Source organism: Oncorhynchus nerka, linkage group LG12, assembly GCF_034236695.1.
Source record: "Oncorhynchus nerka isolate Pitt River linkage group LG12, Oner_Uvic_2.0, whole genome shotgun sequence".
Taxonomy (NCBI): domain Eukaryota; kingdom Metazoa; phylum Chordata; class Actinopteri; order Salmoniformes; family Salmonidae; genus Oncorhynchus; species Oncorhynchus nerka.
In genome coordinates, this window is record NC_088407.1 from 2,489,006 (window position 1) to 2,507,169 (window position 18,164).

Genomic DNA, 18,164 nt, shown 5'->3' on the forward strand with positions numbered 1-18,164 from the left:
AGTCTACACTGTCCCAGTAATGTCTTTAATCATGTAGTCTACACTGTCCCAGTAATGTCTTGAATCATGTAGTCTACACTGTCCCAGTAATGTCTTGAATCATGTAGTCTACACTGTCCCACAAAATTTCCTCAGAATTGTTATCCCGTATCTGGGTATTTTTTCACCCTAGGCATGTCTGTACGCTTTCCCTCCACGGTAGTCATTCATACCTGTGTGTGAATCCTTTATCTTATAACCTGTTGTTGCTAGCTTGAGCATAGCTTTCACCTGGATTCACCTGGTCAGTCTGTGATGGAAAGAGCAGGTGTTCATAATGTTTTGTATATTCAGTGAAATGTTGCTAATGGCAGCCTGCAGTACCCCAGTTGGCCTTCAACTTGAGTTACTCAATGAGAGGGGGCAGCACTGAGCTAGCCTGTAACGTCACTTCCTGGAGTAGCTCAAACTGTCTACATAAATCTCCCACATGAGACGCCATCTTAACCGCCTTCATTTGGCTTCAATGCACTATTGAGTCTTCACATAGGAATGAATGATGTCATAATGGACCAGAATCCATGGAGCAACAGGAAGTTACCAGGTGTCTTTAATTAACTGTGTGTCATTTGTTTTTCTCCAGGGTCGTCTGAGGTTCAGGTTGTTGGACCGGCTGACCGAGTCGTTGCCTTAGCTGGTGATGACGTCATTCTACCATGTTCCCTGGAACCCAGTGTCAGTGCTGAGGGCATGATAGTGAGGTGGACAAGATTGAACACGAAAGCAGAAAACGTCCATCTTTACCGTCAAGGTCGAGACTCCAATGAGGAGCAGTCTCCATCCTACAGGGGAAGGACATCAATGTTTCATGAAGAACTGAAGAACGGCAACGTCTCCTTAAAGCTGAACAGAGTTACTCTCTCTGATGCTGGAAGCTACAGGTGCTTCCTTCCAACACTGACCAGCCAGGTGAAGGAAACCACCGTTCAACTCTTTGTTGGTGAGTCATGAATACTGGAGATGTGATCAGAGGTTGTTTTGGTAAATCTGGCTAAATGATTGGCTGCTGAAATATCAACATGTCTTCCTCCCTCATCATTACTTCCTCTGTTATAGATCATGTATTCAGCTGGTCTTCCTCCCTCATCATGTATTCAGCTGGTCTTCCTCCCTCATCATGTATTCAGCTGGTCTTCCTCCCTCATCATTCCTTCCTCTGTTATAGATCATGTATTCAGCTGGTCTTCCTCCCTCATCATGTATTCAGCTGGTCTTCCTCCCTCATTCATGTATTCAGCTGGTCTTCCTCCCTCATCATGTATTCAGCTGGTCTTCCTCCCTCATCATGTATTCAGCTGGTCTTCCTCCCTCATCATGTATTCAGCTGGTCTTCCTCCCTCATTCATGTATTCAGCTGGTCTTCCTCCCTCATCATGTATTCAGCTGGTCTTCCTCCCTCATCATGTATTCAGCTGGTCTTCCTCCCTCATCATGTATTCAGCTGGTCTTCCTCCCTCATCATGTATTCAGCTGGTCTTCCTCCCTCATCATGTATTCAGCTGCTCAGCACACAGCCTTTACAACACACTCCTCACACATCCAAACCTCCCACACTGTCACACTGTCTGTGTCCCAATATTCCTACTACCTACTGTTGACTCACTGTCTGTGTCCCAATATTCCTACTGTTGACTCACTGTCTGTGTCCCAATATTCCTACTACCTACTGTTGACTCACTGTCTGTGTCCCAATATTCCTACTACCTACTGTTGACTCACTGTCTGTGTCCCAATATTCCTACTACCTACTGTTGACTCACTGTCTGTGTCCCAATATTCCTACTACCTACTGTTGACTCACTGTCTGTGTCCCAATATTCCTACTGTTGACTAACTGTCTGTGTCCCAATATTCCTACTACCTACTGTTGACTCACTGTCTGTGTCCCAATATTCCTACTGTTGACTCACTGTCTGTGTCCCAATATTCCTACTGTTGACTCACTGTCTGTGTCCCAATATTCCTACTGTTGACTCACTGTCTGTGTCCCAATATTCCTACTACCTACTGTTGACTCACTGTCTGTGTCCCAATATTCCTACTACCTACTGTAGTGTCCCAATATTCCTACTACCTACTGTTGACTCACTGTCTGTGTCCCAATATTCCTACTGTTGACTCACTGTCTGTGTCCCAATATTCCTACTGTTGACTCACTGTCTGTGTCCCAATATTCCTACTACCTACTGTTGACTCACTGTCTGTGTCCCAATATTCCTACTGTTGACTCACTGTCTGTGTCCCAATATTCCTACTACCTGCTGTTGACTCACTGTCTGTGTCCCAATATTCCTACTGTTGACTCACTGGCTGTGTCCTAATATTCCTACTACCTACTGTTGACTCACTGTCGGTGTCCTAATATTCCTACTACCTGCTGTTGACTCACTGTCTGTGTCCCAATATTCCTACTACCTACTGTTGACTCACTGTCTGTGTCCTAATATTCCTACTGTTGACTCACTGTCTGTGTCCCAATATTCCTACTACCTACTGTTGATTCACTGCTGTGTCCCAATATACCTACTGTTGACTCACTGTCTGTGTCCCAATATTCCTACTGTTGACTCACTGTCTGTGTCCCAATATTCCTACTACCTACTGTTGACTCACTGTCTGTGTCCTAATATTCCTACTGTTGACTCACTGTCTGTGTCCCAATATTCCTACTACCTGCTGTTGACTCACTGGCTGTGTCCTAATATTCCTACTGTTGACTCACTGTCTGTGTCCCAATATTCCTACTACCTACTGTTGACTCACTGTCTGTGTCCCAATATTCCTACTACCTACTGTAGTGTCCCAATATTCCTACTACCTACTGTTGACTCACTGTCTGTGTCCCAATATTCCTACTGTTGACTCACTGTCTGTGTCCCAATATTCCTACTACTGTGTCCCAATATTCCTACTGTTGTTGACTCACTGTCTGTGTCCCAATATTCCTACTACCTACTGTTGACTCACTGTCTGTGTCCCAATATTCCTACTGTTGACTCACTGTCTGTGTCCCAATATTCCTACTACCTGCTGTTGACTCACTGTCTGTGTCCCAATATTCCTACTGTTGACTCACTGGCTGTGTCCTAATATTCCTACTACCTACTGTTGACTCACTGTCGGTGTCCTAATATTCCTACTACCTGCTGTTGACTCACTGTCTGTGTCCCAATATTCCTACTGTTGACTCACTGTCTGTGTCCCAATATTCCTACTGTTGACTCACTGTCTGTGTCCCAATATTCCTACTACCTACTGTTGACTCACTGTCTGTGTCCCAATATTCCTACTGTTGACTCACTGTCTGTGTCCTAATATTCCTACTGTTGACTCACTGTCTGTGTCCCAATATTCCTACTGTTGACTCACTGTCTGTGTCCCAATATTCCTACTACCTACTGTTGACTCACTGTCTGTGTCCCAATATTCCTACTGTTGACTCACTGCCTGTGTCCCAATATTCCTACTGTTGACTCACTGTCTGTGTCCCAATATTCCTACTACCTACTGTTGACTCACTGTCTGTGTCCCAATATTCCTACTGTTGACTCACTGTCTGTGTCCCAATATTCCTACTGTTGACTCACTGTCTGTGTCCCAATATTCCTACTACCTACTGTTGACTCACTGTCTGTGTCCCAATATTCCTACTGTTGACTCACTGTCTGTGTCCCAATATTCCTACTACCTACTGTTGACTCACTGTCTGTGTCCCAATATTCCTACTACCTACTGTTGACTCACTGTCTGTGTCCCAATATTCCTACTACCTACTGTTGACTCACTGTCTGTGTCCCAATATTCCTACTGTTGACTAACTGTCTGTGTCCCAATATTCCTACTACCTACTGTTGACTCACTGTCTGTGTCCCAATATTCCTACTGTTGACTCACTGTCTGTGTCCCAATATTCCTACTGTTGACTCACTGTCTGTGTCCTAATATTCCTACTACCTACTGTTGACTCACTGTCTGTGTCCTAATATTCCTACTACCTACTGTTGACTCACTGTCTGTGTCCCAATATTCCTACTGTTGACTCACTGTCTGTGTCCCAATATTCCTACTACCTACTGTTGACTCACTGTCTGTGTCCCAATATTCCTACTACCTACTGTAGTGTCCCAATATTCCTACTACCTACTGTTGACTCACTGTCTGTGTCCCAATATTCCTACTGTTGACTCACTGTCTGTGTCCCAATATTCCTACTACCTACTGTAGTGTCCCAATATTCCTACTACCTACTGTTGACTCACTCTGTGTCCCAATATTCCTACTACCTACTGTTGACTCACTGTCTGTGTCCTAATATTCCTACTGTTGACTCACTGTCTGTGTCCCAATATTCCTACTGTTGACTCACTGGCTGTGTCCTAATATTCCTACTACCTACTGTTGACTCACTGTCTGTGTCCCAATATTCCTACTACCTGCTGTTGACTCACTGTCTGTGTCCCAATATTCCTACTGTTGACTCACTGGCTGTGTCCTAATATTCCTACTACCTACTGTTGACTCACTGTCTGTGTCCTAATATTCCTACTACCTGCTGTTGACTCACTGTCTGTGTCCCAATATTCCTACTGTTGACTCACTGTCTGTGTCCTAATATTCCTACTACCTGCTGTTGACTCACTGTCTGTGTCCCAATATTCCTACTGTTGACTCACTGTCTGTGTCCCAATATTCCTACTGTTGACTCACTGTCTGTGTCCCAATATTCCTACTACCTACTGTTGACTCACTGTCTGTGTCCCAATATTCCTACTGTTGACTCACTGTCTGTGTCCCAATATTCCTACTGTTGACTCACTGTCTGTGTCCCAATATTCCTACTACCTACTGTTGACTCACTGTCTGTGTCCCAATATTCCTACTGTTGACTCACTGTCTGTGTCCCAATATTCCTACTGTTGACTCACTGACTGTGTCCCAATATTCCTACTGTTGACTCACTGTCTGTGTCCCAATATTCCTAATACCTACTGTTGACTCACTGTCTGTGTCCCAATATTCCTACTGTTGACTCACTGTCTGTGTCCCAATATTCCTACTACCTACTGTTGACTCACTGTCTGTGTCCCAATATTCCTACTACCTACTGTTGACTCACTGTCTGTGTCCCAATATTCCTACTACCTGCTGTTGACTCACTGTCTGTGTCCCAATATTCCTACTGTTGACTCACTGTCTGTGTCCCAATATTCCTACTGTTGACTCACTGTCTGTGTCCCAATATTCCTACTACCTACTGTTGACTCACTGTCTGTGTCCTAATATTCCTACTGTTGACTCACTGTCTGTGTCCCAATATTCCTACTACCTGCTGTTGACTCACTGACTGTGTCCCAATATTCCTACTGTTGACTCACTGTCTGTGTCCCAATATTCCTACTACCTACTGTTGACTCACTGTCTGTGTCCCAATATTCCTACTGTTGACTCACTGTCTGTGTCCTAATATTCCTACTGTTGACTCACTGTCTGTGTCCCAATATTCCTACTACCTACTGTTGACTCACTGTCTGTGTCCCAATATTCCTACTGTTGACTCACTGTCTGTGTCCTAATATTCCTACTGTTGACTCACTGTCTGTGTCCTAATATTCCTACTGTTGACTCACTGTCTGTGTCCTAATATTCCTACTGTTGACTCACTGTCTGTGTCCCAATATTCCTACTACCTACTGTTGAGTCACTGTCTGTGTCCTAATATTCCTACTACCTACTGTTGACTCACTGTCTGTGTCCCAATATTCCTACTGTTGACTCACTGTCTGTGTCCCAATATTCCTACTACCTACTGTTGACTCACTGTCTGTGTCCCAATATTCCTACTGTTGACTCACTGACTGTGTCCCAATATTCCTACTACCTGCTGTTGACTCACTGTCTGTGTCCCAATATTCCTACTACCTACTGTTGACTCACTGTCTGTGTCCCAATATTCCTACTGTTGACTCACTGTCTGTGTCCCAATATTCCTACTACCTACTGTTGACTCACTGTCTGTGTCCCAATATTCCTACTACCTACTGTTGACTCACTGTCTGTGTCCCAATATTCCTACTACCTGCTGTTGACTCACTGTCTGTGTCCCAATATTCCTACTGTTGACTCACTGTCTGTGTCCTAATATTCCTACTGTTGACTCACTGTCTGTGTCCCAATATTCCTACTACCTACTGTTGACTCACTGTCTGTGTCCTAATATTCCTACTGTTGACTCACTGTCTGTGTCCCAATATTCCTACTACCTGCTGTTGACTCACTGACTGTGTCCCAATATTCCTACTGTTGACTCACTGTCTGTGTCCTAATATTCCTACTGTTGACTCACTGTCTGTGTCCTAATATTCCTACTGTTGACTTACTGTCTGTGTCCCAATATTCCTACTACCTACTGTTGAGTCACTGTCTGTGTCCTAATATTCCTACTACCTACTGTTGACTCACTGCCTGTGTCCTAATATTCCTACTACCTACTGTTGACTCACTGTCTGTGTCCCAATATTCCTACTGTTGACTCACTGCTGTGTCCCAATATTCCTACTGTTGACTCACTGTCTGTCCCAATATTCCTACTACCTACTGTTGACTCACTGTCTGTCCCAATATTCCTACTACCTACTGTTGACTCACTGTCTGTGTCCTAATATTCCTACTACCTACTGTTGACTCACTGTCTGTGTCCCAATATTCCTACTGTTGACTCACTGTCTGTGTCCCAATATTCCTACTACCTACTGTTGACTCACTGTCTGTGTCCCAATATTCCTACTGTTGACTCACTGACTGTGTCCCAATATTCCTACTACCTGCTGTTGACTCACTGTCTGTGTCCCAATATTCCTACTACCTACTGTTGACTCACTGTCTGTGTCCCAATATTCCTACTGTTGACTCACTGTCTGTGTCCCAATATTCCTACTACCTACTGTTGACTCACTGTCTGTGTCCCAATATTCCTACTACCTACTGTTGACTCACTGTCTGTGTCCCAATATTCCTACTACCTGCTGTTGACTCACTGTCTGTGTCCCAATATTCCTACTGTTGACTCACTGTCTGTGTCCTAATATTCCTACTGTTGACTCACTGTCTGTCCCAATATTCCTACTGTTGACTCACTGTCTGTGTCCCAATATTCCTACTACCTGCTGTTGACTCACTGTCTGTGTCCCAATATTCCTACTGTTGACTCACTGTCTGTGTCCTAATATTCCTACTGTTGACTCACTGTCTGTCCCAATATTCCTACTGTTGACTCACTGTCTGTGTCCCAATATTCCTACTGTTGACTCACTGTCTGTGTCCCAATATTCCTACTGTTGACTCACTGTCTGTGTCCTAATATTCCTACTGTTGACTCACTGTCTGTGTCCTAATATTCCTACTGTTGACTCACTGTCTGTGTCCCAATATTCCTACTACCTACTGTTGACTCACTGTCTGTGTCCTAATATTCCTACTGTTGACTCACTGTCTGTGTCCCAATATTCCTACTACCTGCTGTTGACTCACTGACTGTGTCCCAATATTCCTACTGTTGACTCACTGTCTGTGTCCTAATATTCCTACTGTTGACTCACTGTCTGTGTCCTAATATTCCTACTGTTGACTCACTGTCTGTGTCCCAATATTCCTACTACCTACTGTTGAGTCACTGTCTGTGTCCTAATATTCCTACTACCTACTGTTGACTCACTGCTGTGTCCTAATATTCCTACTACCTACTGTTGACTCACTGTCTGTGTCCCAATATTCCTACTGTTGACTCACTGCTGTGTCCCAATATTCCTACTGTTGACTCACTGTCTGTCCCAATATTCCTACTACCTACTGTTGACTCACTGTCTGTCCCAATATTCCTACTACCTACTGTTGACTCACTGTCTGTGTCCCAATATTCCTACTACCTGCTGTTGACTCACTGTCTGTGTCCCAATATTCCTACTACCTACTGTTGACTCACTGTCTGTGTCCCAATATTCCTACTACCTACTGTTGACTCACTGTCTGTGTCCCAATATTCCTACTACCTACTGTTGACTCACTGTCTGTGTCCCAATATTCCTACTACCTACTGTTGACTCACTGTCTGTGTCCCAATATTCCTACTGTTGACTCACTGTCTGTGTCCCAATATTCCTACTACCTACTGTTGACTCACTGTCTGTGTCCCAATATTCCTACTGTTGACTCACTGTCTGTGTCCCAATATTCCTACTGTTGACTCACTGTCTGTGTCCCAATATTCCTACTGTTGACTCACTGTCTGTGTCCCAATATTCCTACTGTTGACTCACTGTCTGTGACCCAATATTCCTACTACCTACTGTTGACTCACTGTCTGTGTCCCAATATTCCTACTACCTACTGTCGTGTCCCAATATTCCTACTACCTACTGTTGACTCACTGTCTGTGTCCCAATATTCCTACTGTTGACTCACTGTCTGTGTCCCAATATTCCTACTACCTACTGTTGACTCACTGCTGTGTCCCAATATACCTACTGTTGACTCACTGTCTGTGTCCCAATATTCCTACTGTTGACTCACTGTCTGTGTCCCAATATTCCTACTACCTGCTGTTGACTCACTGTCTGTGTCCCAATATTCCTACTGTTGACTCACTGGCTGTGTCCTAATATTCCTACTACCTACTGTTGACTCACTGTCTGTGTCCCAATATTCCTACTGTTGACTCACTGCTGTGTCCCAATATTCCTACTGTTGACTCACTGTCTGTCCCAATATTCCTACTACCTACTGTTGACTCACTGTCTGTCCCAATATTCCTACTACCTACTGTTGACTCACTGTCTGTGTCCTAATATTCCTACTACCTACTGTTGACTCACTGTCTGTGTCCCAATATTCCTACTGTTGACTCACTGTCTGTGTCCCAATATTCCTACTACCTACTGTTGACTCACTGTCTGTGTCCCAATATTCCTACTGTTGACTCACTGACTGTGTCCCAATATTCCTACTACCTGCTGTTGACTCACTGTCTGTGTCCCAATATTCCTACTACCTACTGTTGACTCACTGTCTGTGTCCCAATATTCCTACTGTTGACTCACTGTCTGTGTCCCAATATTCCTACTACCTACTGTTGACTCACTGTCTGTGTCCCAATATTCCTACTACCTACTGTTGACTCACTGTCTGTGTCCCAATATTCCTACTACCTGCTGTTGACTCACTGTCTGTGTCCCAATATTCCTACTGTTGACTCACTGTCTGTGTCCTAATATTCCTACTGTTGACTCACTGTCTGTCCCAATATTCCTACTGTTGACTCACTGTCTGTGTCCCAATATTCCTACTACCTGCTGTTGACTCACTGTCTGTGTCCCAATATTCCTACTGTTGACTCACTGTCTGTGTCCTAATATTCCTACTGTTGACTCACTGTCTGTCCCAATATTCCTACTGTTGACTCACTGTCTGTGTCCTAATATTCCTACTGTTGACTCACTGTCTGTGTCCCAATATTCCTACTGTTGACTCACTGTCTGTGTCCTAATATTCCTACTGTTGACTCACTGTCTGTGTCCTAATATTCCTACTGTTGACTCACTGTCTGTGTCCCAATATTCCTACTACCTACTGTTGACTCACTGTCTGTGTCCTAATATTCCTACTGTTGACTCACTGTCTGTGTCCCAATATTCCTACTACCTGCTGTTGACTCACTGACTGTGTCCCAATATTCCTACTGTTGACTCACTGTCTGTGTCCTAATATTCCTACTGTTGACTCACTGTCTGTGTCCTAATATTCCTACTGTTGACTCACTGTCTGTGTCCCAATATTCCTACTACCTACTGTTGAGTCACTGTCTGTGTCCTAATATTCCTACTACCTACTGTTGACTCACTGCCTGTGTCCTAATATTCCTACTACCTACTGTTGACTCACTGTCTGTGTCCCAATATTCCTACTGTTGACTCACTGCTGTGTCCCAATATTCCTACTGTTGACTCACTGTCTGTCCCAATATTCCTACTACCTACTGTTGACTCACTGTCTGTCCCAATATTCCTACTACCTACTGTTGACTCACTGTCTGTGTACCAATATTCCTACTACCTGCTGTTGACTCACTGTCTGTGTCCCAATATTCCTACTACCTACTGTTGACTCACTGTCTGTGTCCCAATATTCCTACTACCTACTGTTGACTCACTGTCTGTGTCCCAATATTCCTACTACCTACTGTTGACTCACTGTCTGTGTCCCAATATTCCTACTACCTACTGTTGACTCACTGTCTGTGTCCCAATATTCCTACTGTTGACTAACTGTCTGTGTCCCAATATTCCTACTACCTACTGTTGACTCACTGTCTGTGTCCCAATATTCCTACTGTTGACTCACTGTCTGTGTCCCAATATTCCTACTGTTGACTCACTGTCTGTGTCCCAATATTCCTACTGTTGACTCACTGTCTGTGTCCCAATATTCCTACTGTTGACTCACTGTCTGTGACCCAATATTCCTACTACCTACTGTTGACTCACTGTCTGTGTCCCAATATTCCTACTACCTACTGTCGTGTCCCAATATTCCTACTACCTACTGTTGACTCACTGTCTGTGTCCCAATATTCCTACTGTTGACTCACTGTCTGTGTCCCAATATACCTACTGTTGACTCACTGCTGTGTCCCAATATACCTACTGTTGACTCACTGTCTGTGTCCCAATATTCCTACTGTTGACTCACTGTCTGTGTCCCAATATTCCTACTACCTGCTGTTGACTCACTGTCTGTGTCCCAATATTCCTACTGTTGACTCACTGGCTGTGTCCTAATATTCCTACTACCTACTGTTGACTCACTGTCTGTGTCCTAATATTCCTACTACCTGCTGTTGACTCACTGTCTGTGTCCCAATATTCCTACTACCTACTGTTGACTCACTGTCTGTGTCCCAATATTCCTACTACCTACTGTTGACTCACTGTCTGTGTCCCAATATTCCTACTGTTGACTCACTGCCTGTGTCCCAATCTTCCTACTGTTGACTCACTGTCTGTGTCCCAATATTCCTACTACCTACTGTTGACTCACTGTCTGTGGCCCAATATTCCTACTGTTGACTCACTGTCTGTGTCCCAATATTCCTACTGTTGACTCACTGTCTGTGTCCCAATATTCCTACTACCTACTGTTGACTCACTGTCTGTGTCCCAATATTCCTACTGTTGACTCACTGTCTGTGTCCCAATATTCCTACTACCTACTGTTGACTCACTGTCTGTGTCCCAATATTCCTACTACCTACTGTTGACTCACTGTCTGTGTCCCAATATTCCTACTACCTACTGTTGACTCACTGTCTGTGTCCCAATATTCCTACTACCTACTGTTGACTCACTGTCTGTGTCCCAATATTCCTACTGTTGACTAACTGTCTGTGTCCCAATATTCCTACTACCTACTGTTGACTCACTGTCTGTGTCCCAATATTCCTACTGTTGACTCACTGTCTGTGTCCCAATATTCCTACTGTTGACTCACTGTCTGTGTCCCAATATTCCTACTGTTGACTCACTGTCTGTGTCCCAATATTCCTACTGTTGACTCACTGTCTGTGTCCCAATATTCCTACTACCTACTGTTGACTCACTGTCTGTGTCCCAATATTCCTACTACCTACTGTAGTGTCCCAATATTCCTACTACCTACTGTTGACTCACTGTCTGTGTCCCAATATTCCTACTGTTGACTCACTGTCTGTGTCCTAATATTCCTACTGTTGACTCACTGTCTGTGTCCTAATATTCCTACTGTTGACTCACTGTCTGTGTCCCAATATTCCTACTACCTACTGTTGACTCACTGTCTGTGTCCTAATATTCCTACTGTTGACTCACTGTCTGTGTCCCAATATTCCTACTACCTGCTGTTGACTCACTGACTGTGTCCCAATATTCCTACTGTTGACTCACTGTCTGTGTCCTAATATTCCTACTGTTGACTCACTGTCTGTGTCCTAATATTCCTACTGTTGACTCACTGTCTGTGTCCCAATATTCCTACTACCTACTGTTGAGTCACTGTCTGTGTCCTAATATTCCTACTACCTACTGTTGACTCACTGCCTGTGTCCTAATATTCCTACTACCTACTGTTGACTCACTGTCTGTCCCAATATTCCTACTGTTGACTCACTGTCTGTCCCAATATTCCTACTACCTACTGTTGACTCACTGTCTGTCCCAATATTCCTACTACCTACTGTTGACTCACTGTCTGTGTACCAATATTCCTACTACCTGCTGTTGACTCACTGTCTGTGTCCCAATATTCCTACTACCTACTGTTGACTCACTGTCTGTGTCCCAATATTCCTACTACCTACTGTTGACTCACTGTCTGTGTCCCAATATTCCTACTACCTACTGTTGACTCACTGTCTGTGTCCCAATATTCCTACTACCTACTGTTGACTCACTGTCTGTGTCCCAATATTCCTACTACCTACTGTTGACTCACTGTCTGTGTCCCAATATTCCTACTGTTGACTAACTGTCTGTGTCCCAATATTCCTACTACCTACTGTTGACTCACTGTCTGTGTCCCAATATTCCTACTGTTGACTCACTGTCTGTGTCCCAATATTCCTACTGTTGACTCACTGTCTGTGTCCCAATATTCCTACTGTTGACTCACTGTCTGTGTCCCAATATTCCTACTGTTGACTCACTGTCTGTGACCCAATATTCCTACTACCTACTGTTGACTCACTGTCTGTGTCCCAATATTCCTACTACCTACTGTCGTGTCCCAATATTCCTACTACCTACTGTTGACTCACTGTCTGTGTCCCAATATTCCTACTGTTGACTCACTGTCTGTGTCCCAATATTCCTACTACCTACTGTTGACTCACTGCTGTGTCCCAATATACCTACTGTTGACTCACTGTCTGTGTCCCAATATTCCTACTGTTGACTCACTGTCTGTGTCCCAATATTCCTACTACCTGCTGTTGACTCACTGTCTGTGTCCCAATATTCCTACTGTTGACTCACTGGCTGTGTCCTAATATTCCTACTACCTGCTGTTGACTCACTGTCTGTGTCCCAATATTCCTACTGTTGACTCACTGTCTGTGTCCCAATATTCCTACTGTTGACTCACTGTCTGTGTCCCAATATTCCTACTACCTACTGTTGACTCACTGTCTGTGTCCCAATATTCCTACTGTTGACTCACTGCCTGTGTCCCAATCTTCCTACTGTTGACTCACTGTCTGTGTCCCAATATTCCTACTACCTACTGTTGACTCACTGTCTGTGGCCCAATATTCCTACTGTTGACTCACTGTCTGTGTCCCAATATTCCTACTGTTGACTCACTGTCTGTGTCCCAATATTCCTACTACCTACTGTTGACTCACTGTCTGTGTCCCAATATTCCTACTGTTGACTCACTGTCTGTGTCCCAATATTCCTACTACCTACTGTTGACTCACTGTCTGTGTCCCAATATTCCTACTACCTACTGTTGACTCACTGTCTGTGTCCCAATATTCCTACTACCTACTGTTGACTCACTGTCTGTGTCCCAATATTCCTACTACCTACTGTTGACTCACTGTCTGTGTCCCAATATTCCTACTGTTGACTAACTGTCTGTGTCCCAATATTCCTACTACCTACTGTTGACTCACTGTCTGTGTCCCAATATTCCTACTGTTGACTCACTGTCTGTGTCCCAATATTCCTACTGTTGACTCACTGTCTGTGTCCCAATATTCCTACTGTTGACTCACTGTCTGTGTCCCAATATTCCTACTGTTGACTCACTGTCTGTGTCCCAATATTCCTACTACCTACTGTTGACTCACTGTCTGTGTCCCAATATTCCTACTACCTACTGTAGTGTCCCAATATTCCTACTACCTACTGTTGACTCACTGTCTGTGTCCCAATATTCCTACTACCTACTGTTGACTCACTGTCTGTGTCCCAATATTCCTACTGTTGACTAACTGTCTGTGTCCCAATATTCCTACTACCTACTGTTGACTCACTGTCTGTGTCCCAATATTCCTACTGTTGACTCACTGTCTGTGTCCCAATATTCCTACTGTTGACTCACTGTCTGTGTCCTAATATTCCTACTACCTACTGTTGACTCACTGTCTGTGTCCTAATATTCCTACTGTTGACTCACTGTCTGTGTCCCAATATTCCTACTACCTACTGTTGACTCACTGCCTGTGTCCTAATATTCCTACTGTTGACTCACTGTCTGTGTCCCAATATTCCTACTGTTGACTCACTGTCTGTGTCCCAATATTCCTACTACCTACTGTTGACTCACTGTCTGTGTCCCAATATTCCTACTGTTGACTCACTGTCTGTGTCCCAATATTCCTACTACCTACTGTTGACTCACTGTCTGTGTCCCAATATTCCTACTACCTACTGCCGTGTCCCAATATTCCTACTACCTACTGTTGACTCACTGTCTGTGTCCCAATATTCCTACTACCTACTGTTGACTCACTGCTGTGTCCCAATATACCTACTGTTGACTCACTGTCTGTGTCCCAATATTCCTACTGTTGACTCACTGTCTGTGTCCCAATATTCCTACTACCTGCTGTTGACTCACTGTCTGTGTCCCAATATTCCTACTGTTGACTCACTGGCTGTGTCCCAATATTCCTACTACCTACTGTTGACTCACTGTCTGTGTCCCAATATTCCTACTACCTACTGTTGACTCACTGTCTGTGTCCCAATATTCCTACTGTTGACTCACTGTCTGTGTCCCAATATTCCTACTGTTGACTCACTTTCTGTGTCCCAATATTCCTACTACCTACTGTTGACTCACTGTCTGTGTCCCAATATTCCTACTACCTACTGTAGTGTCCCAATATTCCTACTACCTACTGTTGACTCACTGTCTGTGTCCCAATATTCCTACTGTTGACTCACTGTCTGTGTCCCAATATTCCTACTACCTACTGTAGTGTCCCAATATTCCTACTACCTACTGTTGACTCACTGTCTGTGTCCCAATATTCCTACTACCTACTGTTGACTCACTGTCTGTGTCCTAATATTCCTACTGTTGACTCACTGTCTGTGTCCCAATATTCATACTACCTGCTGTTGACTCACTGTCTGTGTCCCAATATTCCTACTGTTGACTCACTGTCTGTGTCCCAATATTCCTACTACCTGCTGTTGACTCACTGTCTGTGTCCCAATATTCCTACTGTTGACTCACTGGCTGTGTCCTAATATTCCTACTACCTACTGTTGACTCACTGTCTGTGTCCTAATATTCCTACTACCTGCTGTTGACTCACTGTCTGTGTCCCAATATTCCTAATGTTGACTCACTGTCTGTGTCCCAATATTCCTACTGTTGACTCACTGTCTGTGTCCCAATATTCCTACTACCTACTGTTGACTCACTGTCTGTGTCCCAATATTCCTACTGTTGACTCACTGTCTGTGTCCCAATATTCCTACTGTTGACTCACTGACTGACTGTGTCCCAATATTCCTACTACCTGCTGTTGACTCACTGTCTGTGTCCCAATATTCCTACTACCTACTGTTGACTCACTGTCTGTGTCCCAATATTCCTACTGTTGACTCACTGTCTGTGTCCCAATATTCCTACTACCTACTGTTGACTCACTGTCTGTGTCCCAATATTCCTACTACCTAATGTTGACTCACTGTCTGTGTCCCAATATTCCTACTACCTGCTGTTGACTCACTGTCTGTGTCCCAATATTCCTACTGTTGACTCACTGTCTGTGTCCCAATATTCCTACTACCTACTGTTGACTCACTGTCTGTGTCCCAATATTCCTACTACCTACTGTTGACTCACTGTCTGTGTCCCAATATTCCTACTACCTGCTGTTGACTCACTGTCTGTGTCCCAATATTCCTACTGTTGACTCACTGTCTGTGTCCTAATATTCCTACTGTTGACTCACTGTCTGTGTCCCAATATTCCTACTACCTACTGTTGACTCACTGTCTGTGTCCCAATATTCCTACTACCTACTGTTGACTCACTGTCTGTGTCCTAATATTCCTACTACCTGCTGTTGACTCACTGTCTGTGTCCCAATATTCCTACTGTTGACTCACTGTCTGTGTCCCAATATATTCCTACTGTTGACTCACTGTATGTGTCCCAATATTCCTACTACCTACTGTTGACTCACTGTCTGTGTCCCAATATTCCTACTGTTGACTCACTGTCTGTGTCCTAATATTCCTACTGTTGACTCACTGTCTGTGTCCCAATATTCCTACTACCTACTGTTGACTCACTGTCTGTGTCCCAATATTCCTACTGTTGACTCACTGTCTGTGTCCCAATATTCCTACTGTTGACTCACTGACTGTGTCCCAATATTCCTACTACCTGCTGTTGACTCACTGTCTGTGTCCCAATATTCCTACTACCTACTGTTGACTCACTGTTTGTGTCCCAATATTCCTACTACCTGCTGTTGACTCACTGTCTGTGTCCCAATATTCCTACTGTTGACTCACTGTCTGTGTCCTAATATTCCTACTGTTGACTCACTGTCTGTGTCCCAATATTCCTACTACCTACTGTTGACTCACTGTCTGTGTCCTAATATTCCTACTGTTGACTCACTGTCTGTGTCCCAATATTCCTACTGTTGACTCACTGTCTGTGTCCCAATATTCCTACTGTTGACTCACTGTCTGTGTCCCAATATTCCTACTACCTACTGTTGACTCACTGTCTGTGTCCCAATATTCCTACTACCTACTGTTGACTCACTGTCTGTGTCCCAATATTCCTACTGTTGACTCACTGTCTGTGTCCCAATATTCCTACTACCTACTGTAGTGTCCCAATATTCCTACTACCTACTGTTGACTCACTGTCTGTGTCCCAATATTCCTACTACCTACTGTTGACTCACTGTCTGTGTCCTAATATTCCTACTGTTGACTCACTGTCTGTGTCCCAATATTCATACTACCTGCTGTTGACTCACTGTCTGTGTCCCAATATTCCTACTGTTGACTCACTGTCTGTGTCCCAATATTCCTACTACCTGCTGTTGACTCACTGTCTGTGTCCCAATATTCCTACTGTTGACTCACTGGCTGTGTCCTAATATTCCTACTACCTACTGTTGACTCACTGTCTGTGTCCTAATATTCCTACTACCTGCTGTTGACTCACTGTCTGTGTCCCAATATTCCTAATGTTGACTCACTGTCTGTGTCCCAATATTCCTACTGTTGACTCACTGTCTGTGTCCCAATATTCCTACTACCTACTGTTGACTCACTGTCTGTGTCCCAATATTCCTACTGTTGACTCACTGTCTGTGTCCCAATATTCCTACTGTTGACTCACTGTCTGTGTCCCAATATTCCTACTACCTACTGTTGACTCACTGTCTGTGTCCCAATATTCCTACTGTTGACTCACTGTCTGTGTCCCAATATTCCTACTGTTGACTCACTGACTGTGTCCCAATATTCCTACTACCTGCTGTTGACTCACTGTCTGTGTCCCAATATTCCTACTACCTACTGTTGACTCACTGTCTGTGTCCCAATATTCCTACTGTTGACTCACTGTCTGTGTCCCAATATTCCTACTACCTACTGTTGACTCACTGTCTGTGTCCCAATATTCCTACTACCTAATGTTGACTCACTGTCTGTGTCCCAATATTCCTACTACCTGCTGTTGACTCACTGTCTGTGTCCCAATATTCCTACTGTTGACTCACTGTCTGTGTCCCAATATTCCTACTACCTACTGTTGACTCACTGTCTGTGTCCCAATATTCCTACTACCTACTGTTGACTCACTGTCTGTGTCCCAATATTCCTACTACCTACTGTTGACTCACTGTCTGTGTCCCAATATTCCTACTACCTGCTGTTGACTCACTGTCTGTGTCCCAATATTCCTACTGTTGACTCACTGTCTGTGTCCTAATATTCCTACTGTTGACTCACTGTCTGTGTCCCAATATTCCTACTACCTACTGTTGACTCACTGTCTGTGTCCCAATATTCCTACTACCTACTGTTGACTCACTGTCTGTGTCCTAATAT

At 44.0% G+C, this 18,164-nt stretch overlaps 2 protein-coding genes across 2 annotated transcripts in view; one reads left to right on the forward strand and one right to left on the reverse strand.

Annotated features, from left to right (window-relative positions):
• LOC115118359 (butyrophilin-like protein 10) overlaps window positions 1-18,164 on the reverse strand; it is an 804,641-nt gene that overhangs the window by 375,828 nt on the left and 410,649 nt on the right. The window lies entirely within an intron of this gene.
• LOC135574208 (butyrophilin subfamily 1 member A1-like) overlaps window positions 1-18,164 on the forward strand; it is a 97,943-nt gene that overhangs the window by 11,967 nt on the left and 67,812 nt on the right. Inside the window, exon 2 of the mRNA XM_065025134.1 lies at window positions 623-979. Coding sequence (XP_064881206.1) covers window positions 623-979 — 357 coding nt within the window. The remainder of the gene's footprint in view (window positions 1-622; window positions 980-18,164) is intronic.